General features: G+C 40.5%; 1 protein-coding gene across 1 annotated transcript; it reads left to right on the forward strand.

Moving 5' to 3' along the window:
• Window positions 1-26,733, forward strand: MAL2 (mal, T cell differentiation protein 2). Its single transcript, XM_053559389.1, has 4 exons — window positions 1-251; window positions 13,498-13,668; window positions 23,377-23,532; window positions 26,371-26,733. Exons 1-4 carry the CDS (start codon window positions 120-122, stop codon window positions 26,440-26,442), a joined length of 531 nt encoding a protein of 176 aa, XP_053415364.1. The 5' UTR covers window positions 1-119; the 3' UTR covers window positions 26,443-26,733.
• Window positions 26,734-27,601: the final 868 nt, after the last annotated feature.

Genomic DNA, 27,601 nt, shown 5'->3' on the forward strand with positions numbered 1-27,601 from the left:
CGCGGCGCGCCGGGACCCCGCAGACCTGGGCGGCGGCGGTGGCGGCGGGAACCCGGGAGGTGGAGGCGGGAGGCGGCAGTGGCGGCGGCGCGCGGAGACGCAGCAGCGGCATCGGCAGCATGTCGGCCGGCGGAGCGCCAATCCCGCCGCCCCCGAACCCTGCCGTGTCCTTCCCGGCGCCCCGGGTCACCCTGCCTGCTGGCCCAGACATCCTGCGGACCTACTCCGGCGCCTTCGTCTGCCTGGAGATCGTAAGTGGGGTGACGCTGGCTAGGGTCGCGCCCGGGCAGCGAGGACCGGCAGCAGCATCCTGGTCCCCCGGCTGTCTCCCTCTGTCCCTGCCAGGAGCCTCCTTCCCTTCGACGTGGCCTTTTCCTGCGCCGCCTCCCGGGGTCCTCTCCGTGCCTGGCCCAGCTGCCCGGGCCCTCTCGCCTGGCACCTGTTACGCTGGCACCTGCTCCCTAGCCCGCGACGAAGGAAATGGCCCCAGGAGAGGGAGCAGGCCACTAGGCAGGGCTGAGAATTGGGGACTTTAAGGGGACAAGGGTGTTTGGACTTGGAGCAGCCTTCAGAGAAAAGACTTAGCCACGGGGCCTCTGCTTGTCTAGAGCAATCTCCTGCGATCTTGACCTCGCCTGTTGCTAACCTGCCATTTTGTTGGGTGGTGAATAGGTGTAGCCGATGACTGGGTGACCAGGAGGCTGGCACGCCGTGGAAAGCGGGGGCGGAAGTCACCAGGAAGAGGAGGAGGAGGAGGGCTGAACACTTGAGCATATTTTTCTCCCATTCACCCTTGCCGTCATTACTGCCCTTTGGATTGGGGAGAGGAAGCTGGGTTCAGGAGGCAGGGCAGGGGAAAAGGTGTCCTTGGCAGTTTCTAATCCAGTTGGCGTGAGAGTGGAGTGGTGGGGGAAAGGTAACTGTCACGTTCTTCCCTCATTGCCTTTGCCGCTTTTCCCTTCCTGGGATACCTTCCCAACTCCAGACCTTCTCAATGTACTTTGTTGGGCCGAAGTAAAGGTGGCGTCACCCGGTCTGCCCTGCAACCGTTTCAGGCTAAACACTTGAACTTTTTAAAGAATTTGTGGAGTTGGAAGCTTTTGAAGCTCACTGTGGACAAGGGGAAAATGTGCAAATCTAAATTGAGCAACCTGAGGTTGCATCATGCCCTGTGAATGGCAAATAAAAAGTGAAATGTTAGAGAGTTAATACCTTTCCTGCAAGCTGGTTTTGTTTGCTTGGTTTGGGATTTTCATCTCTCCCTTTCCTTTGAGTTTACATAACGTGGATTTGGGTCACTTTGATTTCACTTTTGTGCTTTTGGGGCTGGAACACCTTGTGAGCATTGGTTTTCTGCCCTATTATGCTCAGGTGGCCAAGCCACCCTAAGTTAAGTTTAGCTCAGATTTGAATCTGAAAGAGGAAACAAGAGTGAGTCCCAGGCTGTGACGTCAGTAATCAGATCATGACTGTGAGGCTGATTTGAGTTCAGGCCCAGCTGAGAAGCATCTGAGCGCTCGGGATGAGGTGCAGACATCCATGTGGGCAGAGCAGAGAGAGGATCGCTTTGGGCCGGCTGCATTGCTGTGGGAGGGGGACATGTTTAGAACAGGAAGATCTGAGAAGGAAGATTTCATAGGCTCTGGGCTGCTTTAGCTCCATGTTCCCCAAGCTCCACATTTTTGCCTGCCTCTTTTAGGAGCTTTTACCTCATCCATAGCTGTTATTTTCCCTGTACTAGGATCTGCAGACTATTCACTTAAATAGACTCACTTTCTAAATTTCAGTGCTTACCTTAGCCTCACCTTAAGCAATATATGTAATATACATGAAATCTCAGATTTGATATTCTGGTTATAGTCCAATAGTCAAATATATATTTTTGTGTATATATGTAGACATAAATAAATGTAAGTATATGTATATGTATGGATTGTATGCAAAGATAGCTTATTCCTGTGCCATGAAACCAAATACCTTCTCAAGAACCACTTGTAGTGATGTCATACTTTTGGAAAACAGCCTAATTCTGAGAGAAAAAAGTAGAAGATGATTTATTGAATTTTTTCCACCCCCCCATATCATCTTTTTCTTCTTCTTTTTTTTTTTTTTAATCTAGCCCAGTGGATAGTTCTCAACTCCTGTTGTACTTAAAAACTTGAGCAGCTTTTAAAAATATTGTTGCCAGTTCAGACTAATTAAATTAGACTCTCTGGGGAATGCATTTATTTAAAAGCGTCCCTGGGTATTCTAATATACAATCATGGCTGGGAACCACTGTAGGAAAGACTTTCCTTGCGCATGTGATTTTTCTCTAGCTGCTAAAACGTCTACCACTCCTCATACTACAGAGATCTTAGACTCACATAAGCGTCCCATCTGTTCCTCTTATCTCTTCATTTCCTCTGGCTTCTTACCCTCTGAACCATGTCTTACTTTTATCTAGATAGAACAATATCACTTCCAAAAGCCTATCAGTTTGCTTTTCACTTTTTATGGTTGAGCAGCTTGGTAGGTTTAAATGTAAGGCCTTTGTTATCTTTTTTACTTGAATATAAACCTCCATAAAAAGGGACAAAGATGTTCCAATGAAAATAATGCCCTTAGAGAAACAAGAGATCATGCTGGAGTCAAGCTCCTTTGAGGCTCTGGTCCTTCTGAGATACTGGATCAGAGTATGTGCTTTAAGAGAGCAGGGCTCAGAGCTGCCTCATGACCCCTGTATCTGAAATGCCTACCTGGAGTGGATGTATAGTTAGGGGCCAAATAAACATTTTTGAAACACCATTACTCTTACATTTTTCAGTTGCTCTCTATAATTTTCTGATTCCTTTAAGGTGTTTTTTCTCCAAGGCATCTCTTCAGAAATTTCTCACCCTATAAGTAAAACGTAACAATTCCCAGGTGCAATCCTAAATGCTAGGTGATATCCTTTCTGGGGACTTATTGTCTTATCCTTTGGCCATATTTGTAGATACCCCCAAATTCGTTTCAATTTTAGTATATGTGCTGCCGGAGTGAGCACAGATATCCCCAAATTCCTTTTTATTTTTGGCCCTCTATTCATATCCATTTATCTGTAAGATCTCCTCGTTTATGCCACGTTGCCCTCTGAAACTTAACATGTGAAAACTGTACTTAACGAAGGTGGACTGGGCTATCAATAGTTAATAAGCTTATATGAGCCCATGATCTTGCTAACCATTTAACTTTGCTGAAAGAATTCAATCCCAGTCCCTCTTAATGGACTCCATTCACAATCTCACAGATATAGGCCATCTGTTAGCGAGGTAACACAAAAGACATAAATACTGCTAGCCTACCAGCACCAGGTAAAGTCTTAGAGCACTGTCTTCTGATGTAGAGAATATTGCAACCTCACATACATAGTTTGTGTGTGGTTTTCTGTTTTCTTGTTTGTTTTGAGGGGGGTTTTGTGGTCATTTTGTTTGCGAGATAGATGTGTTCCATTCATGGATACCTAAATGGTCAGCCCGCTGGTTTTTGGCCTCAGCTATACTTTCCAATGTGTGCTTGCCACTTAGAGAGTTAATGCTAAGTTAGTATTGCAAAGTGAAGCCTTTCAGTTTAGGATGGAAAACATCACTGTTAAAATTTCTCATTTTCAAAATCTCTCCATATTTTCTAACTCATTCATCAGGACTTACTGAATGCTTACCATATGCAGTGTGCTCTTTGGGGAACAATATCTAGCCCCTTTCTCAACTTGAAAGCCCTTCTAATCTATTTCAGATGATATGCACAAAAATAACTACCTTTCAGAGAAGCAAAGGTATGGGTAGTTAAAGCATTTCCAGGTGGCACTACCTATTTAAAAACAAAAAATGACATTGGAGCATCTGTACTATTAGGCTGAACAAGATATTAGTGTGTCTGTCCTCAGTTATAAAATGCAATAAAAAAAATTGAAGGTAACAGTATTAATCATATAAAAGAATAAGGTCATCATTGAATTTATCATGTTTTATTTTGCAGTCTTAGTTTTTAGGAAACTATATGCCCCAAGTTATTCACATTTCTCTTTTTTCTGTTTTTGAGGGAGGATCTTACTCTTACCTGTGCTAGAGTGCAGTGGCATCATCGTAGCTCACTGCAACCTCAAACTCCTGGGTTCAAGGAGTTGCGTTGAGCAACTCTTGCCTCAGCCTCCCAAGAAGCTGGGGACTACAGGCATGCACTACCACGCCTGGATAACTTTCATATGTTTTGTAGAGATAGTGGTCTTGCTATGTTGCTCAGACTTGTCTCGAATTCCTGACCTCAAGTCATCCTCTTACCTTGGCCTCCCAAAGTGCTGAAATTGCAAGTGTGAGCCACTGTACCCAATCCACGTGTCTCTTTATGGGAGATATTCTAGGAATCTTTTTTGCATGTTTCTAACCATGGTGTTTGGGGTGCCATAATAATTTTCATATATTTAATTTTTAATTACTGACATCGTGCATTCTTTTATGTCCTGGGAATAGAACAACTAATATAGCTCCTGCCCTTAAAATAAATTATTGTTTGGGAAAATATAAAGTCAATAATGAATTTTAGTGCTGTGTAGAAAGTGCTAAAATAGGTTTACTGTGTATAAACAGGATTGTGTAAAAGCAAAACAGAGTACATCTGCCTACTGGAGAGGTCAGGACAAGAAGTTTTAATGGGGTGGTGACATTTGAGTTTAGCCTTAAATGATGAGCAGTAGTTCAGTAGAAAGTGGGAAAGAGAATTCTAGGTGGAAACAAGGACATGTGCAAACCCCACAGGGAAGAAAGACGAAGGCATGAGGGTTTTGTTAACTGTTTTTTGAAAGGTGGCAGAAGGAGGAAAAACAACAGTGGTTAGGGCTCAGGTTGTGATTTGCTAAGAAACAGTAGGCCGAGGACTTGAATGTATTCTGTCTGTGCTAGGGAGCTACTGAAGGACAGGAATAAACTTGATCAGAAATCTTTGAGCAATGACGTTTGGTTGTAAAACAGATCAAAGGCAGGGAGATCAGTTGGGGGGTTATCACAATAGTTTAGATAAGGGATGATGAGACCCCGAACTCAGACGAAGGAAAGAATTATGGAAAAAGAAAGAGGGAGATTTGAGGTTTAGGTTATTAACCAAGTATGTAAAATTTGACCTTCTCTGAAATGATGCTAGACTAAACTTAAATATAAGCTGTAACTCAGAGGAATTGTACCAGTAAGAGAAATGTAAGGATGATGGTGCGGAGGTGGCTGTGGAGAAGGCAGGTGCAATCATGCAAATAAATCTGTGGAAGGGACTTTTATTTTCAAAAGCGTGGACTCTAGACTGACTATCACATATGTGTGCTGATGTGTAAAGTTTTTCTTTTATTGCTTGGAAAATGAATTTTGATTACACAGGGACATTGCATGCTGCAGTGGGCAAGAGGGGCTGTCAGAAGACCTGTTTGTCTCTCGAAATGAGTTTTAGTCTTCTAAGTAAGACTGTAAGATTTTTATTCCTTTGCCTCTGGGTCAAAAAGCTCTATCCACATGAAAGAACTTTTAAAGTTTCATAGGAGAAAAACCAGTGCCCCTGCCAAAGATTATTGTCAGTAATCATTGGCCCTGACTGGCAGCCCTATAAAAAAAAAAATATGAAGAACTGAAAGATGGAAAACTTTAAACCAAGTTGATGAAAAGATTCACCTTGAGCTCCAAAGGGAAAGGTCAAGGAGAGAAGATCTATCTCGTAGAGCCCAACAGAGGTGTTGTGCCTGGTGGTGGGAACCGTGGGCATGGTGTATTTGCCTGGATATGGCCGACTAGAAAGGACCATGTGACAGAAACCCAGAAACTTGGCGTGGCCAGTGCAGTACACGTGCAGTACTTAGCAAGCACTATTTGTTGTTCTGAAGTACTAACTGAATCGTGTGTGAGGTGTGTGAAAATAGTCTGGAGAAAGGGAGCTCTAGGAGAGATGCCCTGTTAGGGTCTTGCCCAACTTATAAAATGCCATAAATTCTTCTCCAGGTTATCTGCAGTGTGACCTGAATTTCCTAAGTGTCCTAGTTTATATGAGAGGGCCATGTCCTTTTGTAGATCCCACATATAAACATGACACCCTTAACTTTTGTATTGCTGCTTTCAGAAGAAGGGAGGTCAAAAGAAAAAGAAAAGAGGCAGTGGTTTGTATGCTTCTTGCCGCTGTCAGGGCATTGGCATGCAGGAACATTTTTCACCTCTGTGATAGCTAGTTGCCTGCAAACAAGAAAAGAGGACTTTCAAAATCAAGGGGAATTATAAACAAGAATCAAAAGGGGCCAGAACATATTTCTCTGCTGTAATATGTACTTTCCCTTTTAGGGTTTTAGTTCTACATAAGTGACTGAAATGGAACTTAATGGAAATGTATAACTCTTTACAGTACTCGCAAACATATTTTTAAAACTCTTAAATGTAAAACTAAAAAGCAAAACTTTTTGCAATAGCATATTTTGTTCATAAGCTTCATATATTTATACACAACTCATATGAGTTACTTCCAAGAATTTGTTTTGTTTTACTTTCCCTAATTAAAATAAAATAAAAACTTTGCTGACCTGTACCTCTAATTCAGGCTTGTACTAGGGCTGGTCCAGGACCAGTTTAGATGAAAGTCATCATGGTTAGAGGACGCATGGGGATTGATGGAGGGGAGCAGGAGAGACTGGGGAAGGCACAAGATTTACTGTGTTCAAATGTTCCAGTGGAAGCTGCAGTGAGAACAAGTCATCTGGGCAAACTTACAGCCCAAAGAAGATTAAAAATTGGGTGTCGTGAACTAGACTGCAAGAAGTGCCAACTTTCTTATAACTTTCATCTCAGCCTCCTGAAATCTTATACTAGGTGGTGGGTATTGCCAATAATAACTTGAAAATTGAGAAGTATGTGTTCCTGCTTCACTGGTCTTCATGCCTATTTTTGGATGCCCACGACATACCAGAGAATGAACTGGGCTCTAAACTGCAGTGTGTTCTAGCATCCCAAGCTGCACTTGGGTAGCATTCTCCTCTGGAACCATTCATTGCTCATGTGGTTGGTTTCCATTCATTTCAAGGAACATACGACCGAGGACAGTACTGCAGACAGCACTGTCCCAAGTTTTGAGCGCACAGAGATGTTTGAGGCAGTGTCTCTGACACATCTCACAGTCCAGTGGGCAATAAAAAGTGAGTGAAACCATGATTTCAATCAGTTGTGGTTAATTCTAAGGAGAATACACACACTGCTAACCACAGAAGAACCAAGGGATGGCAGGGAAGCCTTTTTGGAAGACAAGGAACAGAAGTTTAGTTACCCAGAAAATAATTTACTGGTAGCATGCTAGACAGAAGCATGACCGGCGGGCATTCCCTGTGTGCAGGAGATGAGGGCTACAGGCTGTGGAGTGCAAAATGGGGCTGGGAGGAACAAGAGCATTGCAGGGAAAGGGGTGAGCTTGGTGAAGGAGGCAGCAGTGTAGTGTGTTCTCCTATGGTTATGTTGTGGATCAATTCACATTTGTGTGGGCTCCTTGTAAATCCATCCACCAGTAATTACATTCTCTATGCTGACTAAAGTATGTTTCCAGTTTTTAAAAGGAAATCATTCAAAAATACAAATTAATTATAAGATGGAGCTAACTAGAGACAATCTTTTTTTCTAGATGACAAACGTGTAGACACATTAAACACTTAACATAATCATGATGTTTCATGTTAAGGGACTTAATAAGTGAGCATCCATCAAAATAGAAGGGTCAGTAAGTAGATAAAGCATTCTAAACGTTTTTTTGGGGGGGTGGGGTGGGAGACAAAAATCCCTTTGGGATTCTGATGAAAGGTGTGGACTGTGTCTTCAGAAAAGTGCCTATGTCCTATCCACCCAATTCTATAGGATTTTAGGGAATCATATGGAAAATGAATAGAAACTCTGCTCCAGAGTGAACATGAAGCATTGAGTAAGGCAGAATAGCATAATGTCAGAATCACAGCCTCTGGAAGCCAGTCGCCAGCTTCCAATTTTGGGTCTAACATTTCTTAACTGCATAGCCGGGAACAAGTTATCAATGGATCTGTACCTCAATTAATTTATCTGTAAAATGGAAATAATAATATTGTCTCTCATAGGTTGTGAGGGTTAAACTGGCACAAAGAATCCCTCAGAACTGTACTTGGAATGTAAGAGCTCAGCAAATGTTAGCTAATATTTCTGTTATCACCTTTAGCATTAACCTCTTACTCTAACTCTATAAGCCAGACTAGGAGATGTAATTTTTTTTTTTCATTTTGTTGTTTGTTGTTCATTCTCACTGCAGTAGAGTGACGAAATGTGCAGTACAAAGACAACAGGGAACGAGAAAGAGGGGTTGTGTACAGAAAGTTCTAAATAATAAAATCGTTTTCCTTAGGAGTAAACAGTCTTTATCCCTTCAGATTTGCTTAACTTTTCCCCGTTCTCATTCCAAACATTAACAAAAACTAGGTTAGAGTGGGAAATTAGCCTGTTCACTTAGTGGGTATACTAAGATGGAGGTGTCAAATTGGCTTGAAAATTATGAGCTCATCTCAGAGGGGCATGGCTAAAAGAAGGTTGTTAGGAAATACTGATATTTGCCAAGAAAAAAGGTACTTGCCCAAGGAATCCCTTGGCAACACAAGATGACCATTCAGATAGGAGACAAGTTTTGAAGTCCATCATCCACACAGCAGATCCGCAGACCAGCCATTTGCTCAATACCTTTTTCTCCCTGGGACTGTGTGTTTTTAACAGTCCACAGTCTCTAGGGAAAACATGTTTTAACTCTAATTCTGAGGGTTCAGTATAGTGTGATTTATGGATGAATACTTCTGTGGTTTTTAGCCAAGCCACACCCTTCTGGTTTGCAGAGGCCAAACTAACCTAACATTAAATATATGTTAAACCACAAAGATCAATTGTCTTAGGAATGTGTAGCAATTTCATAACTGCAACTCAGGACGTATTTGAGTACTTGTATGTACCCTGTACAACCTAAAGTTGGGTTAAGAAGTAACCAAGTTACAGGGAAGGCTAATATCTACTTCTAAGTGGGTTTTACCTTTGCCTGGAAGTAGGATAGTCATCTTGTTAGAACCTGAGCTTTGAATCATCATAGCCCTTACTTACTTAAAAAAAAATTTCAGTGTGAGGTGCATGTGGCAGTTTTACACATAAATCTTGGATATTTTGGGATACTTGAGAGCAAAGGGAAGGCAGTGGTAGAAAAGAGTAAGAATGTGGATTCAGATCCAAGATGCGAACAACATGGGCATAACGTGGCATTTGGATCCCTTGCTTCACCGTGTGTTCACTTGATAGTTGTTGTGTAATTTGTCTTCTATTCTCCCTCCCTCAGATTTTAACCATTTTTGTGCCCTGCTTTTACAGATGAAAAGAATCATCTCCACTAAACAGGGATGTTTCCGTGTATAATTGCCTCATCTTACAAATACTCTTGAGTTTATAAAACCCAGAATTGATAAAATGAACATCCTGAGCACCAGTAGGGGTGTTCAACAGTTGGAGCTTGGATGGAAAGCCCAAATGAAAAGGTAGCTTTTGTCAAAAGGAAGTCACAAAGTAGGGAATAGTAACCGTAGGGGTGGCCCGTACACCAGGGCAACATTGTTGAAAGGAGGAAGGCAACTCTCCAAAGTGGGCTTAATTATGTTCTCTGGCACCTCCTCCACCTGCCAAAGCAGTGGTTCTCAACCTTCCTATCACCGCAACACTTTAATACAGTTCCTTATGTTGTGGTGACCCCCAACCACACAATTGTTTTCATTGCTACTTCAAGTAACTATCCCAGATCATGTCGACTCCCTGACCTGGAGGTGTAGTTGTGTTTCTGTGAGCAGAGTGGGAGGGCACGGTGTTCACATACCCTTTCTCTCCTTTACATGCAATGCATTTACCACCAATGAGGAGGCAAATCTGATCACTTTTCTCAGAGCATGTAGTTTCTTTTCCAAGCCTTTGAGGTGTGAAGAAGGCTATCATTCTTTGTGCAAAAAGGACAAGTATTCTACACTGTTGCACAGCATAACCCACCTGTGAAGACTGGTCCTGCCCAAAAGCATCCGTTAAGGCCCGCCTCCCCTGCCTGCCGTCCCAGATCCCCCCATTTTACTGCTTCTCCCCTCTCCCAGTCTCTCAGAGCACACTGTGTCGAGCTCTTTTTATAGCACTCACCACAATCTGCTTCTGCATCAGATTTAATGGTGTCTATTTCTTCCTTATTTAGAGCTCCAGGAGACAGAACGTTGCCTCTTTTGTTTTTTTCTTGAATGTTCTTCTGCAGTGTCCAGGGGTAGGCTTGGGCCTGGCCTGTTTGAGATCCAGTCCAGGTTTATTAAATGTTATATTTATTTCCAAAGAATCATACAGCCTTTTCTTTAGAGGAATTTTTCACACTCCCCAAATAGTATTGTTATGTTTGTCTATTTGGGTCAGCCTGCCCTAATAAACAATGGCCAGTTGTCCTTTCTTAGCAGAAAGAAATGACTCCCCAAATGACTGTCACATTAAGAGCTATTTAATAAAGATGTACATTTCTTTAATTGTGTTTAAAGTAATATAGGTTATTCATAGTGGGATAGTAAGAAAAGTCTGCTAGAAAAAAGAAACTAGGAAAAGAGGAAAGATTAATCTATTGAAGACATTCTTATCATCTTCAGATATTTCCTATATAGTATGAAAAGTAGATAATCTTTCACCAGGAACAAGTTTATTTCATTTACAGTTACTGATAAGGTAGTAATTAAAAATTTAATATGTATTTATAGTCTGTATATTTATTTCATCAAACTGTCTGAATTGATAGTTAATTTTTTATTTGAAATTAGGACTTATAAAGTGTGTGCCACAACTATAAATGTATTAGACCAGTACTTTGATTAACATTGTTCAAGTGATGCATATTACAGGGGTATTTGCGAAACTTGGTAAATGTAGAATGTAAATGTTTTGGCACAGTAACTGAGATAACGCCGAAAAGGCTATGTTAACCACTGTGATAAAAATGTGTCAAATGGTTTATGAAGTGAGTGTATGACGCCCCATAATCATATCATTGTATACAGTTATGATTTAATAAAAAAAAAAAAAAAGAAAACAAAAATGTTTCATCAAAGCAGTAACAAATTTTATGACAGGGCTGTTTTTTGAAACTTGAATTAAAACTTCTGGTTTTAACTTATAGTGACTTACGCAGTTTGGGTATCTCGATATTAAGATGCAAGATACAAATGATTATTTGTTTTGAATATTTGGAGCTCAGGTTGTTCTCATATGGGTACTAGTTTGTTCACTAAGCAAATATTTGAGAACCTTCTGTGTGTGTATGTATGTGTGTGTCTGTGTCAGAGAGAGAAAGAGAAAGATTTCTGTTTGCTTATGGTATCTTTTGGGCAGGTGTATATCCTAGTTTTTGTGTGGCCAAATCTAGCATGGTCCCTGACTGGTAGGAAGGGATTACTATGTTGATTAGTAGAAGGCTTGGCATGCCAAGACATATAAAGCACTCGGATGCCAAGGTCTGATAAGTGCAGATGGACTGGAAGTGGAGGAGATTCAATTACAACGCGTCTGGTTGATGAAACAAATCCCTCAGAAGGAGGTTGCCCAGAGGAGGGAGGAGTAACTGAGCATGGGGTAGAACTTAGGAGAGAAAAATTACATGATATGTTCAAGAGTACATAAGAGGGGAGTTTCTCAAATACACATGGGGAGGGAATGGCATTCTGAGCCAGCAAGTATCAAGCCACTCTGATATGAAAGAGATCTTTGTCTTTGAACTGTGGATTATTTTTCCCCTATGATACAAAATATTAGGGGCGTAGTTGCAACAGGATGAAAAAGATAGATTACAAAAGGCCTGGAATGCCGTGCAAAGCCTGCATAGCCCTTATTGCTTTTGTGGTAAACAGGCGGTGCTAGATTCATCAAACTCACTATCTACCCCACCCCCCACTTCTCTAGGGTTCTCTCGCTTAGTCCTGGTTTCCCAAGCCAGAACTGTGGGTGTTTTCCTTATCTGTTCTTTTCTGTCATCCTGCTTTCACATCTAACTGGCACCAACCTCATCACACATACTAATGGATTTTCTCTAGCCCTTTCCCTCCTTGCTGCACTCTGTTGGCATAGCAGTCTCCAGCATGGCCCCAGCCCTCCCTCCCTTCCTCTCTAGTCCTTTCTCACAAACCAGCCAGAGAGGAACTTCTCAGTGCAAATCTTGATCATGCTGGTTTCTGCTCAAGATGATGGTGACCTTCTGTTACCGTGGGTGAAATGCAGCTCCTGCTCTGACCTTCGGGACCCTTCAGCTTGGTCTCCACGTGGCTGTCACTGCTCTCTACTTGGTGCATACTATCCCTATCACGGGGCTCACTCTGTGCCTCAGCTGGCATGGGCTCCCAGCTCCCTCCAGATCATCCCAAGACTCATCTCTCACCCTAGAATCCCCTCTCCTCACTCCCCCAAGCCCATCCCTTGGATTTTGCTTCTCTGAAGTGTTTCTGAACTTTTCAAAACGGAACTTACAGCCCTTGCTTGCTATATAGACCTTCAGTGCCCAGCATTTGCCCAATCATGACATTGATGAAGCCACATTTTAATTACTTGCTTAATTGTCTCTTTCCTCTAATAGACTGTGAGTTCTGTGATGACGGAGACTGAGTGTGACTTGTTCATCATTTAATTCCCAGCACCTGGCTTAGTGCCTGACAGGGATTTATTGCCTGTTAGGTCCATGGATATCGAAAGTACTTATTCCCATGTCCAGCACAGAGTAGATAATCAGTGATGGTAGCTTTTGTTTACTAATGAACAGCACCTATTATAAAGTACATAGGACTCTTCTGCATATAGTATTAATATCAAATGTACAAATAGGGAGTGACAAAGACTGGAAAATGGCCATTGAACATGCCAAATTATAAAGTATGAATTTTTTTTTCTAATAAGCTTTCCAAGAAGCAGTGAAGTCAGAAGCTGGTTTGTATTACATGTATGGTGTGTGAAGCACAGTTACACAGGGAGGAAGTGGTGACAAAGCAAGGATGAGCTTATAAAAAATGGTTGGGCTGAAAAAGGGTGATGGTTAGGTACAGCGTCAAAGGAAGGGAATGAGGGATGCCGGGCACGTCCATGGGCTGGAGTCCAACCTGAAGATGCGGATGCGGAGTCAGGTCAGGCCTCCAAGCAGAAAGACTGGTCTTGCACTAGTGGAAAGAAGGCATCTCACATATAAAGAAAAGAGGATGGGGCGGCGCCTGTGACTCAAAGGAGTAGGGTGCCGGCCCCATATACCTGAGGTGGCGGGTTCAAACCCAGCCCCGACCAAAAACTGCAAAAAAAAGAGGATAGGTGGGATTGCGGGAATGCCTGCAGGGGTCTGGGGAGGAAAATAAGGCAGCAGTGAAGGTGAAACAAGTATGTTTAATTCTGTTGCACAAAAGATACCTTTTAAGCAAACCTATTATCCTCTTTTTTCCAGCTGTTTGGGGGTCTCGTCTGGATTTTGGTGGCCTCCTCCAATGTTCCTCTACCTCTGCTGCAAGGATGGGTCATGTTTGTGTCCGTGACAGCTTTTTTCTTTTCCCTTCTCTTCCTGGGTTTGTTCCTGTCCGGCATGGTGACCCAAATTGATGCCAACTGGAACTTCCTGGTAAGGGATTTTTATTTCTTTTTAAGTCTATTGTAAGAAAATGTTAGAGATTTTTATCTTATTCTATTCTGAAATGCCTGAGTCCCTGTTCTGTTTGATGCCTCCAATAAGTCGGGCCGCAGGGGCCACTGTCCTGCCTGTCATGTTGATTGTTTTGCTGGACAACAGGGTTCCTGTTTGTGAAATCCTCGTGTTGATAGGGCTGAAAAATCAGTTTGTTACTCCTTATTCAAAAACTGGCTCATTTCATACAGTATAGTAATTGCATTACAGTTATTGAACAATTGAATGGATACCTCTGGGAGATGAATGTTGTCGCACGTATCTTGACCTTTTTCATTGATTTCTGCTTTGGATTTATATATCTCTGTGTGTGTGTGTGTGTATATGAGTATATTCATTTTTTAAAACCTACCAACTCTTGGAGGATATATAACTACTTGTTTTCTGAAAAGAATATATATATGTGTGTGTGTTTGTGTATAAATATATATATTTATACACATATACATATATCCTTTTTAGAAAACAAGTAGTTATATAGCCTATTCTCAAAATACTTAGAAAAGGGAATGTTTTATATTTCTAATCAATTCCCATCCTAAATTAACAAGAGTTGGTAGGTTTCAAAAAATGAATTCGCAGTGAACACATTTCTTAAAATTATGACAACATTAAATTGGATCAAGTTACTTTTCATTTTCCTGGGTGATACACGGAGCCTCTCTTTCATGGTTGTGTCCATTCATTCTCTGAGATTATTTTAGAATGTCCCAGCAGATCACGAGGTCCAGTCTATGGATAATGGATGGATAATGTTTAACTGCTGTTATGTCCTGATCACACTGGTGTTTAGAAACTTAAATCAGACCTTCAAAGAGGCTTTGCATGTGTTCCCTTCAAGCATAATAATATTTTATTCAACAGCTTTAGGGCAGATGTTAGAAGAAAATACCTGTTCTTGTTTTATTTATAGAGTGTAAAGAGAATTATGATCCCAAATGTTGTCAGCAGTGAAGTCTAGTGAATGTGGCTGTACTTAAACCAACCCGGGGACCAATGGCATGGCTTGGTGTAAAGCTAAGAAGGGGGTGGTTCTCTATTCTGTTCCAGACATCTACTTCTCTGTTTTGTGCCAGTACCATGCTGTTTGACAAGCCAATTAAAAACATTCAGTGGGGAGAAGATTCCCTATTTAACAAATGGTGCTGGGTAAACTGGCTGGCGACCTGTAGAAGACTGAAACTGGACCCACACCTTTCACCATTAACTAAGATAGACTCTCACTGGATAAAAGATTTAAACTTAAGACATGAAACTATAAAAATACTTGAAGAAAGTGCAGGGAAAACTCTTGAAGGAATTGGTCTGGGTGAATATTTTATGAGGAGGACTCCCCAGGCAATTGAAGCAGTATCAAAAATACATTACTGGGACCTGATCAAACTAAAAAGCTTCTGCACAGCCAAGAACATAGTAAGTAAAGCAAGCAGACAGCCCTCAGAATGGGAGAGAATATTTGCAGGTTATACCTCCAATAAAGGTTTAATAACCAGAATCCACAGAGAACTCAAACATATTAGCAAGAAAAGAACAAGTGATCCCATCTCGGAGTGGGTAAAGGACTTGAAGAGAAACTTCTCTAAAGAAGACAGATGCACGATCTACAAACACATAAAAAAAAGCTCATCATCCTTAATCATCAGAGAAATGCAAATCAAAACTACTTTGAGATATCACCTAACCCCAGAAAGAGTAGCCCACATAATAAAATCCCCAAACCAGAGATGTTGGCGTGGATGTGGAGAAAAGGGCACACTTCTACACTGCTAGTGGGAATGCACACTAATACTTTCCTTTTGGAAGGATGTTTGGAGAATACTAAGATCTAAAAATAGACCTGCCATTCGATCCTGTAATTCCTTTACTAGGTATATACCCAGAAGACCAAAAATCACAATATAACAAAGACATCTGTACCAGAATCTTTATTGCAGCCCAATTCATAATTGCTAAGTCATGGAAGAAGTCCAAGTGCCCATCGACCCACGAATGGACTAACAAATTGTGGTACATGTATACCACGGAATATTATGCAGCCTTAAAGAAAGATGGAGACTTTACCTCTTTCATGTTTACATGGATGGAGCTGGAACATATTCTTCTTACCAAAGTATCTCAAGAATGGAAGAAAAAGTATCCAATTTACTCAGCCCTACTATGAAGCTAATTTATAGCTTTCATATGGAGGCTATAACCCAACTATAGCACAAGAACATGGGGAAAGGGCCAAGGGAGGGGAAAGGAGGGGGAAGGTTGGGACGGAGGGAGGGTAATTGGTGGGGCCACACCTACAGTGCATCTTAGAATGGGTACAGGTGAAAATTACTAAATGCAGAATACAAATGTCTACATTCTAAGAAAATGCCATGAAGGCTATGTTGAACAGTTTGATGAGAATATTTCAGATTGTATATGAAACCAGCACATTGTACACCTTGATTGCATTAATGTACACAGCTATGATTTAACAATAATTAAAAAAATTAAAAAAAAAAAGAAGGGGTGGTGTGAAGTGGTTACAAGTCCTGCATGAGCTTGCGAGCTTGCGGCTTTGGTCTCATTTGTTCAATAGCTATGTATCCTTGGGCAAAATAGTTAACCTCTCTAAATTTTAATTTCTTCCTCTGTAAAATGGTAATAAGAATGTCTATCTCAGGCAGCGCCTGTGGCTCAACAGAGTAGGACGCCAGCCCCATATGCTGGAGGTGGCAGGTTCAAACCCAGCCCCAGCCAAAAACTGCAAAAAAAAAGAATGTTTACCTTTCCAGATGCTGTTAAGGAATCATGGAGATAATGTATTATAAAACACCTGGCTCTGAGTCTGGATTAGAAATAAATGATCATCATTATCATTATCATTCCTGAAAGACACTGAGACTTGCAGTTTAGAACTTTAAAAGTTCCTTTATTTCTTAGGTTGCTAATGTACTGTGCTCCTTCACTTTTCCCTTAATTTCTCATTAGGGATGAGAAAATATTTTTTAGTATTCGGTCACCTGATGAATATCAAAAGTCCCTGTGAAAGTTGCAGATAGATAACTGATTTTCTTCTTTCTAAATGCCTGGCTTTCTCTTAATAATGTCTGAATGAGTCAGTTGATCCCTAATGTTGGCAAGAGGTACTGGCTTCTTTTATTATCAGGCTCACGGGTGATATTAGGCCAACACGTGCCACTACTTCCCTGCTGGAGCATCAGTGCTAGTTAATGCCTAGTTTCTGCCCCAATCTACTGCCTCTCCCCAAGTGCTGTGCCACCGACCACCCTGGCTCTTTCTCTGAGACCTTCCTGGGTCTCCTAATAGCCCAGCAAATAAAGGATAAATGCCTGGAGAAGTAAGGTCTCCAGGATCCTGCGATGCCCAGCATTCCTTTGCACATGCCTTGCCAGGGCTTCAGTATTTTTTGGACATGATTCTTTGTCTTATTACACACGTCTAAACCATCCTTGTTTCCCCTTTTGCTTTTATTGAGTCTTATCTTGGGTATCGAGTACAATCATTATTATCCTTAATATTTTTTTTCTACATTTGTATTTCCCACTCATTTTTAGCATTCTATATGAGGTTGAGGAAATAAAATGTAAGAGTTTTTGTTGTTGTTATATGAAAGTGATGATTGTAATTGGAAAGACCCCTCAGCCTGTTCCATAGGTCACCTGCAAAGATTATCCTAGGTTTTTTAGTAGTCTACTTTTACTGACTGAGGCAAAAAATGTAATAGTAACACACCCTCCATGGTACAGTGGCTGTCTCTGCACAGGACCCATCACATGGAGGACATGTTTTCAGAGAGCCAACTCTTCAAAGAGTTTACTAAATGTCTCCCCCATTTAGAAAAGATTCCTTTCCCCCTTCTCTTGTGATTTTCTTCCTAATCATTTTTGATTGCATGATTTGCTTTTGATAAAATTTGGTAATATATCTTGCTCTAAGTCAGAAAAATCTTTGAGCCATGCATATCGTGGAATTGTCACAGATGGTAACAATTTTGAATTGCCACATTCTGAAACTATTAGACATCAATTGCTAAAAATAAAAAAAAAAAAAAATCCCGGGGCGGTGCCTGTGGCTCAGTGGGTAAGGCGCCGGCCCCACGTACCTAGGGTAGCGGGTTCAAACCCGGCCCTGGCCAAACCGCAACCAAAAAATAGCCGGGCGTTGTGGCGGGCGCCTGTAGTCCCAGCTACTCGGGAGGCTGAGGCAAGAGAATCGCTTAAGCCCAGGAGTTGGAGGTTGCTGTGAGCTGTGTGACGCCACGGCACTCTACCGAGGGCCATAAAGTGAGACTCTGTCTCTACAAAAAAAAAAAAAAAAAAAAAAAAATCCCTGTGATAATAGTTAAACGCCACCTTATACCATGCTTAAAGGAAGCAAGAATGCATTTTACTAAAAAAAATTATTTTCTAGAAGTATTTTTATCTAGGCGATTGAATATTTTTTATGGTTTTTATTGGTCATGAAATTAAATAATATTCATGTTAGGTGGCCTCAGGATTTTTTCCCAAGCTTTTTGGCTTTGGCATATTCTTGCACACATCCCACACACAGCTGGAATTGTAACAAGACACCCAGGATGGCCAAATATAAATTTGGGTTTAGCTTTCTAGTATTTGGGAATATTACAATGGTGAACACGACTGGCCTAGTAGTATTTCTCAAAAGAGTTTTTTGTGGTAAACAATGGAAAAAAAATACATAATTAATGTATTAATTAAAATTACATTAATAGCCAAGAAGGGAAAGCCCAGCATGCCAAACAATATATGTATAATCTCACCTCCACTGGTAGCAGATCCTAAAATGAATTTGAAGTTCTGTATTTTGTGTTAATTCTTGGTTTTTGAGGGAGAAAGGAGGTAACACCCGCAAAAGATAACATGGGAGGAAGTAAGATAAGTCTGAGAAGTCTCAGATTGTGCTACAGATGCACGAGGCTTGGCCAATCAATGGAAAGCTCCAGAGCACAGCCATTCCTTTAAGAGCTTCTGTTGGGCACAGTGTTCAAGGGCTGGTACCCTCACTGTGACGTCGTGAGTGGCTACCTAGGAAGAGTGTGGCCTTGGCTCAAACACTGCAGCATGTCCCTAATCCCCTGCTTCCTGTTCACCTCACAGATGAGCATCAAGCTCTTTCTTGAAGGAAAACGTGTGCAGTTAGAATTATGGGTGCCACCGTCTGCTCCCTGAACCCTGCAGATTCATTTCTCCACCCATATTTGGGGAGTTGCTGCTCCATTGTTCCAATTTACCTCTTTCTGAAGAAATATTTAAAAAGAGAGGTTAGAGGGAGAAACTACAGCCCCGTTTTTCTGACGTTTGTCTTGGGCTCAAAGTTGTATTCATCAGCTCCCTCTCCCACTGACCATTTCACATTCTTCCTGCCCAGCTCTCATATTTGCCAGTCTTCATGGTTTCTCTGGTGGGGCATCTAAATCCTCATTCCTGAGGGAGCCAGAGTCCCTGGCGGCCACACCCACTTCAGACCACATCGGGGGCCTCCGAGTCAAACATCTGACTTTGACTTGTAATTCCTCCTGCCCTCCTTGTGACACATATGTCAGGTCCAAATATATTACTATTCACTGCCCTCCTGACCTCCAGCAGCCCACCTGCTCTCAATGCTAAGGGTCAACTACCCTTGCCAAGATGGCAGCTCATCTTCTTGTGTTTTGTTCCCTGCACAAAGAGTCCAAAGGGGCCATAGAGTGTAGTTCAGTGGAGCCCTTACTATCTCCTCTAGCAACAATGTGCCCTTTTGCAGACCAGGAACTCTGACCATTCAGTGCCTGGCATTTTGGGGACAGAAACCATAAAGTCTTATAGCAGGTTATCAGGAGTGACGGTAAATGCAGAAATTCCTACATCCACCCCTGGGCTCCCAGTTTTCCAGTGGGACCATACCACTGTTTAGTAGATCTGTTGCATCCTGAAGAATGACCCCCCCAACCCATCCTTACCGACTAGGGTTTCTAAGTGGTGCCTCCAGCCAGCAATGCTATTGTGCTGTCAGGCCAGCAGCTTCCAGATGGTGCAGTATGTGGTGTAAACTGTGGATGCCTATGGATCAGGCCCTCGGTGAATCTCTGAAAATAGGTGGCTGAGGTGATCAGAAAAGGAAAAGCAAAGCCATACCCTGGACTGTGAGAAGGAGCCAGTACAGGTGTCTCTTTTTATGAGACTGAACCATTTTACCATGTAGGAAGGTTAAGAGCTCAGCTTCCATCAGCTTACTGAAGTAACTGATTGGTCTCCTTGAGGGTAATATATCAGGGGCTCATATTTGGTCTGTGTTGCTGGCAGGTTCAGTGTTCAGAGAACTAGTAGCTAGTTGACCTTTGGCAGTTGGAAATCCATGCTGTGGACTTTCTGTGGCCACCTTCCCCTATCCATGGCTCTCTGTTTGTATGCTCATAAAGCCAGTTCTGGGGTGGCCGATGACAAAGACTGGCTAATGTCAACTAGCAAGGTCATTCTGTTTATGTTCCATTCCATGGTGATGCTTCTGGTGAGCATTCCCATGTGACAAATCTTCCCATTTCATGCCAAATCCTAACAGGCCATTCACCACTGACCATGAGTCTATGTACATTCTCACTGTGGGTCACTTTTCTTTCCACACAAAGCATGTGACATGCTGCGCCACTTAGCTCTACTCATTGGGAAAATATTCCCTAAGCACTGTCTTTCAAAACCAACACTAAATGTGGCTAAACCACATAGACAATGTACCTGCTGTCCCCTTTCACCCTGAAACCACATAGTGAGCCAACTCTTCCAAAAATAAAGCTCAGGTTTTCTCTTCTTCAGCTGGACGTAAGGGGAGCCTTGTATCATTTGGCCATAGGTATGAGCCAGGGAAGGGCAGTTCCACTCTGGTAGGTGATAGAGGGGCCTGGGCCACCTTCTCCTGCAGCTGACTCATGCCATCTGGCCTTGCTCTTATCTGTCTCAGATATGCCATTCCCATCTTAAGGAGAGTGCTGCTAGGCACTTGGCTTTGTGAGTTGGTGGCTTCATGGAACCCAACTCATAAGAAACAGTTCTGAATGTCTAGTCACTTAGTGTCTTAAGATCAAGTGTTTCTTCTCTATCAGGGCCCAGCAGTGTAGCAGGAGTTGCTTTCTTTTTTTTTTTTTTGGTCAGGGCTGGGTTTGAACCCACCACCTCTGGCATATGGGACCGGCACCCTACTCCTTGAGCCACAGGCGCTGCCCGCAGGAGTTGCTGTCAAAGACTTAATTCTCTGTTGCAGGTTCCATGCCAAGATCTAGAACTCTAGGAGCCTACAGAGTGATCTTCACAGGGGCAATGCCATAAATTCCATACTGTATCTTCCCTTGCTATACCTTAGAATACATATGGCTTAGAGTATTTATGGCTCTAGTAGAGATAGCTGGATAGGGTGACCCACGCACATGGAGTTAGGAGTACAGAAAGTGTATTGAGTGGCAACACCTATGAAAGATTAAAGGGAAAGAAATAGGATTAGAGAGAAGAATCCTTTAAATGACGGTTTAATTCAGAAATGGAGGGAGGAGGCAAAACTGGCAGGAATAGAAAGGAGGAGGAGCAGGTGCAAGTAGTAATCACGGTGGGCAGAGCCCTTCCAGGCAGAGACTACACCGTTTAGAGTGTCATCCTTCTTCTACAGAATGATTCCCAGGGCTAAAATGAGGCCAGAGGGGCTGATGGTTGAAGATGGTGGTAAAGAAGGCAAGGACCAGACCATACCGGGAGTTACAGGCCAGGTTGCCAAACTTTCTCCTTCCCTTCTGAGATAAATCATTTCCAGGGATACACCTCAGTAAATTAAATGAGTATCTAGTAATAAAAAAAATATGTTTTTCTTAAATATCATTACTAATTAAGTTACAGCTTACATTTAATCCCTCAAAGAAGTGGCATTTGAGTTTGGATTTTGACCTTCATCAAAATTTGTTTAATGTTTGTTAAATAGCCACACGTATTTGAGTATCTCTCTTATAGATTAGACATATGGCCACCACATATCACTTTTCTTTTTTTCTTTTTTTTTTTTTTTTGGCCGGGGCTAGGTTTGAACCTGCCACCTCCGGCATATGGGACCGGCACCCTACTCCTTGAGCCATAGGCGCCACCCACACATACACTTTTCTTAACAACTACCATATGATCCAGGAATTCCTCTACCAGTACATATCCACAAGAAATAAAATTAGTAACAGATATATGCACTCATGTTTACTGAAGTACCATTCACCATAGGCAAGATGTAGGATCAACCTAATTGTCCATCAGTGGGAAAGGGATAAAGAAAACACCGCGTGTGGGTGTGTGTGTAAAATGGAATACTATACCACCTTCAGTTAGGAGGAAATGCTATTATTTCCATCCACATTGATGAACCTGAAGGACATTATGCTAAGTGAAGCAAGCCAGGCACAGGAAGACAAATACTGTGTCATCTCACTTACATATGAAATCTGAAAGAGCTGAACAGAAACAGACAGTAGAATGGTGGTTACGGGGAGATGGAAGTCAGGGAGAGACTAGGGAGATATAGATCAAAGGATGTAAAATTTCAGTTAGGAGGAACAGGTTCCATAGATGTATTGTACAAGATGGTGGCGATAGTGAATAACAATGTATTGTACTTTTGAAAATAGCTAAAGAGAGATTTGAAGTGTTCTTATCAGGAAAAAAGACAAATAGGTGAGGTAATGCATGTGTTAATTACCTCCATTTATATATGTTTATTTCAGAACATTATGCACATGCTAAATACTTTGTATATGTAATTTCTGTCAACTAAGATAATGAATTTATTTTTAAAAGAAAGTGGGTTTTGGAACCAGAGTATGTAGACTTGCATTCCTCCTCCAAATGTTAATATTTATGTGGCTTTGGAAAAGTTATTTAACTGAAAAGAAGAAAATCTCTGTAAAATGGAAATAATAAATGGTGGTTATAATAATGTGCATAAAGTACTTGGTATATAGCAGCTATTAAAAATAAATACCAATGTGTTGATGATGTTTTAATTCAGGTAAGACAATGTGAATTTTAATAGTGTTCTGTTTCACATTAATGCCACCAGCATACATAATACATAACCTAATAAATAACTGAGTTCTCATACTTTTTGTAGAAGTATTATTTGTTTTTAATGGAATATATGAATATATGTTAATGAATTCTATGATTTAATAAGTCTTCTATATATTTCTGTGTGTGGGATGATCAAATGATAAAAATAATTTCTCTGAAATAAAATAATTATACAGTGTGTACATATATAACTATAATAAAGAAGACATCGTTTAAATGCCATTTTACTTGAATTTTAAAGACAGTATATTATTCCTTTTCATATTATATTGATATTGATCTTTATGTCATCTTATTCCAAACTGTAATTATGTATTTTATTTTAAAATTCCATCTATGGGAAGGTTTGACACTGTGTCAATTAAGATGGATCAGTTGATTTTCATTTGGATTCTAATAGCCTGAAAATGCTAAGGTAGCCAAAATTAACACCCAGTATAGTTAAAATGTTTCATTAAATGTTTTTGTCTGGCTAAAGCTAGACTTCATCATATGAAATAAGGAACAGGAAAAAAATGTATTATGTTTAACCATAGATATTTTTTCTCTTCTCTTTCAGGATTTTGCCTACCATTTTACAGTGTTTGTCTTCTACTTTGGAGCCTTTTTACTGGAAGCAGCAGCCACATCCCTGCACGATCTGCACTGCAATACAACCATGGCTGTGCAGCCGCTCCTGAGTGATAACCAGTACAACATAAATGTAGCAGCCACAGTAAGTGCTCAGTGGGCACAGTTCACCAGCACTCTCCTTCCACTGGCAAAGTCTTCAAGAAAATCCTCAGGCCACAGTAGTTCTCTTTATTAATAACCATTAGCATTAAACCTGTAATAGCTATTTATTTGTACAATAATAACCCTATGAGCAAAGCACCATTATTACACTCAGCGTTGTGGGTGATTAAACTGAAACACAAGCTGACATTCGTCTGAGATCCCAGCAAATCCGTAGTACTACTTGTTTTGGTTGGTTTTGCACGACACATCTTCTTTGTAAAACAAATAAAAATGAATTGGGCTTTTTATTTTTTATAACTTTTAGAAATAGGAAGGGAGATGGTTCCCATTTTTGCTCTTTGGTATTCAATGCCTATTTGTAATTCACTTTAATTCCATGAAAATTTACTATGGGCCTGCCAGTGTGTTAAATACTCTGCTGGGTCTTGGGGACGAGGGGCATAAATTTCAGTTCCTGCCACTGCAGAAAGTGCAGTTGAGTGTAGAGGTTAGTACATGGCCCTTGCTATAGACAATAAGCAGATTAAATGCATTCTGTGGGGAAATTTTTAAAAATTTACCCTCTTTAATTCGTATCCTGGAGTGAATTTGTCATTTTATATTGACAGAGGCAATTTAAAGAAATGATACATTATTTTTGTTTTTATAGACAATTTTTAAGTTGTCAGAAGTCCTAATTATTTTCTGAAATATCTTGATAGTTGATGACACTATGTAGAAAGTGAGTGGCCCTGATGTTTTACTGTTTTACCCAGATAACCCAGTATACCCCACACTGTCGTTGAAATCCATCCGGAGAAGCACTGTCTAATAGAGCTTTCTGCAGTGATAGGAACATTCTGTCTATGTTGATGTGGTGGATGGATACTCCTCACATGGGGCTATTGAACAATTATAATGTAGCTAGTATGCCTGGAGAACTGAACTTGTAGTGTTATTTAATTTTAATAAATTCAAATACCCAGATATGGCTAGTGGCTATCATATTGGACCACATGGATGTAGAGTCTGGGTTTAAAAGGGTAAAGATGGATGATTTCAAGGTCTACTATGAGCTTCCCAAGTCTCTGCAAGGATTTGTCAAAATTTATTGACTCACTATATTGAATTAGACTAAAGATAGGCTTGCAAGAGAAAGGAGGCATAGTTCTAGCCTTGAAAGGTTTTTAGTTTAGATCAGTGATTTTAACACTGTCTTTTATAAGAAGTGAAGCCATTTCACATAATGAAATCTTACAGAAAACCCAACAAATGTAGAAAATGAAAGCATAGGGGCCTTAGTGGAAGTGAAGAGGGCCTTGAATGGTGCCCATCCCCTTTTTTGAAGCCTTCTCTAACTACTTCATCATCCCTGGGGCACTTTCATAGAATCTTTACGATCCAAGGACTATAGCTGGAAAACCACTGGTTGGTTTTGTCAGTGTTACAAAGCAAAGTTCAGCAATTTGGAATTCTTTTTTTCTATTAGTCATCAATTCCTTTGAATTTTTCTTAGCGTGTCTTACTTCCAATCCCATCTTTGCGGTGGTACAGTCTAGATTCTCATCATCTTTCCTGGATCACTGAAGTAGCCCTAGATTGATCTATTGATAGGCAGCCTCAGATCCTGCTTCACAAGAATAGAAGGTGCTCAAATACTGGACAGTTGACTCATCCCATTAATTTCTCATCAACATACCTTCGCCCTAAAGGCCCATGGTGTAATTTTCTTCTGGCCATCCTCTTCTATCACTTTGTTTTCATTATCCTTCCCTTTCTCTAGCTGCCTAAGTAAAGCTGCCTCAGTAAATCTCTACCTGCTTCAAGTTCTATATTATGTCCCATTTTATCTAGTTGAAGTAAATCTCTAGCTTTGAGTTTTAATAGCCCATAAAATGTGTCAGTTAGTCATTTGTCACATAAGATCGCATCCTTTACTTTTCTTTTTCTTTCAGTATGCCTGAGAGAGAGGAAAATTCCTTTTTACTAATAATAGATACCAAAGTGATTATTGTCATTCAGATGTCTGGATTAGAAATGTACCAGAGAAACAACCAGCAGAAGGAGGGTGGGGAGGACAAGAGAATGGTAATTCAACTGTGAAAATGTTCTCTAAGTGTATCTCTGATACTCCTTTTCCAGAGCTTTGGTTCCCGGGGTTAAGAATTTTCATACTAAATCATAATGTTTTGAACTGCCTTTGCTTTGTCTCATAGTTTTCTGTGGGTCATAAACCCCAAAATGATGAGAACAATATCTACTATTTGTTTATATGTACCAAATGTAGTAATGTACACATAGTTGGTACTAAAGAAATCAGTAATTCACAGCAGAGTGCAGACTTAAGCATAAGGACTGTCTCCCAAATAAGAAAGAGCCAACCTGCTAATTCATTTCTATGTGTTTTCTTTGTTGAATTCTAAAGTCACTTTGCATTGGCCCAGAAATGATTTGATACATCCTCAGGTTCTGGGAATTGCTGGCTTCCTTGGCTGTGAAGGCACTACATGAACAGATTCTTCATACTGAATTTTTTAACACTGTGTCTCAGGTTTCAGAAATGCCTAATAAGTAAGCCTAGTATATAAATAAATGCTCAGCATAACTCTTTTTACAAATGAGAAATTATTAGAGGCTAGAATTTTTAAAGAAATGAATAATAGTGTGAGAAAGTAAAAACAGTGGTATAAATGAACAAAAAAAAACAATACAAAATATTTTTGTTAATGTTAAAGTATCTTTAGGTAGATTTATCAGTCTTCACATAGTTGTTCCTTAGGACATTGTTTCTAATTCAGCCTTATAAATCTGATGTAAATTTTTGTTTCTTCTTCAGATTTTTGCCTTTGTGACGACAGCTTGTTATGGTTGCAGTTTGGGTCTGGCTTTACGAAGATGGCGACCGTAGCACTCCCTAGAAACTAGCAGTCGTGTGTTAGTTTCATTTGTCTACTTTTATATGTCTAATCAATTTGGATACCATTTTGTCCAGATGTAACAACATTCCAAAAATATTTGTTTAGTACATATATAGAGAGAGAGAGTCTAAGTACAAGTTGTGGTTTATTTCATGGATGAAATTTTAATTTTAGTATGATGTCAAATAGAAATAACCTTTAATTTTACATCTTTTCTTTCTGTTTTTCTTTCTTATTTGAAAATGTCCCTTATACTCATAAATTACAAAGATATTGTTCATTAAAAAGTAGTATCCCTTTTATTTGGTTACTGAGTCACCTGCACCTTAATTTTAATAGGTAACTAAAACTCCTTAAGGAACACACATTTCAAATAGACCTCCCACTGAACTCTTATCTTTTAATGTGAAACAGTGATTGGCATGCTTTTTCTACAATGATCCAGAAGGTAGATATTTTAGGTTTCATGGGCCATATGGTTTGTGTCATGACTGTTCTGCTCTTGTAGAATGAAAGTAACTACAGACAATACTTAAATGAATGAGCTTGGCTGTGTTCTAATAAAACTTTATTTATAAAAACAGGGGAGGCTGGATTTGGTCCTTGGGCTATAGTTTGTTAACCTGGGATACAAAACCTTAATCACTGAATAGATTATGAAAGTTATAAGGTTATAAACCACTAGACAAGTTACATAATCATTAGTCTTGTGTAATAATTACATTTCCTTTGTTTTAATGGTTAAGTATATATCCTGGGAGGGGCATATAGTTTCTTAAGCTAATTCAGACAGACTCCTGGGTATAAGAAAAAGGTAATTATGAAGTGAACTTTAGTTTCCTAATTCAACTAATGATCTCCAAACAATTGAGTGAGATTCTCATCTGTGAGTCCTTAAAATGGAATCCTCAGAGACCACTAATCACTACTGGCACTGATATCTAGCCACTTACATCTTACTTGGGATTTATTTATGCTTCAGAATAAAGTTGTTTTCCCTGTGCATGAATATATGAATATTTGTGTGTGGATATGTGAGACTTTACAAATAGAGCTCTGAGAATGGTTAACTTTTTACTTGTAATTATTTTGCATTACTCTCTGAGTTAAATTTTAACAGTTTATTAAATATAAAGTTGTAGCTTCTTA

Source organism: Nycticebus coucang, chromosome 13, assembly GCF_027406575.1.
Source record: "Nycticebus coucang isolate mNycCou1 chromosome 13, mNycCou1.pri, whole genome shotgun sequence".
NCBI lineage: Eukaryota > Metazoa > Chordata > Mammalia > Primates > Lorisidae > Nycticebus > Nycticebus coucang.

Bases quoted from the DNA above. Each gene is read 5' to 3' on its own strand.
- MAL2 (XM_053559389.1), top strand. From the start codon at position 120: ATGTCGGCCGGCGGAGCGCCAATCCCGCCGCCCCCGAACCCTGCCGTG. The intron at 13,669-23,376 runs GTAAGGGATTTT...CTTCTCTTTCAG, and splicing joins ATGCCAACTGGAACTTCCTG to GATTTTGCCTACCATTTTAC. The intron at 23,533-26,370 runs GTAAGTGCTCAG...TTTCTTCTTCAG, and splicing joins ACATAAATGTAGCAGCCACA to ATTTTTGCCTTTGTGACGAC.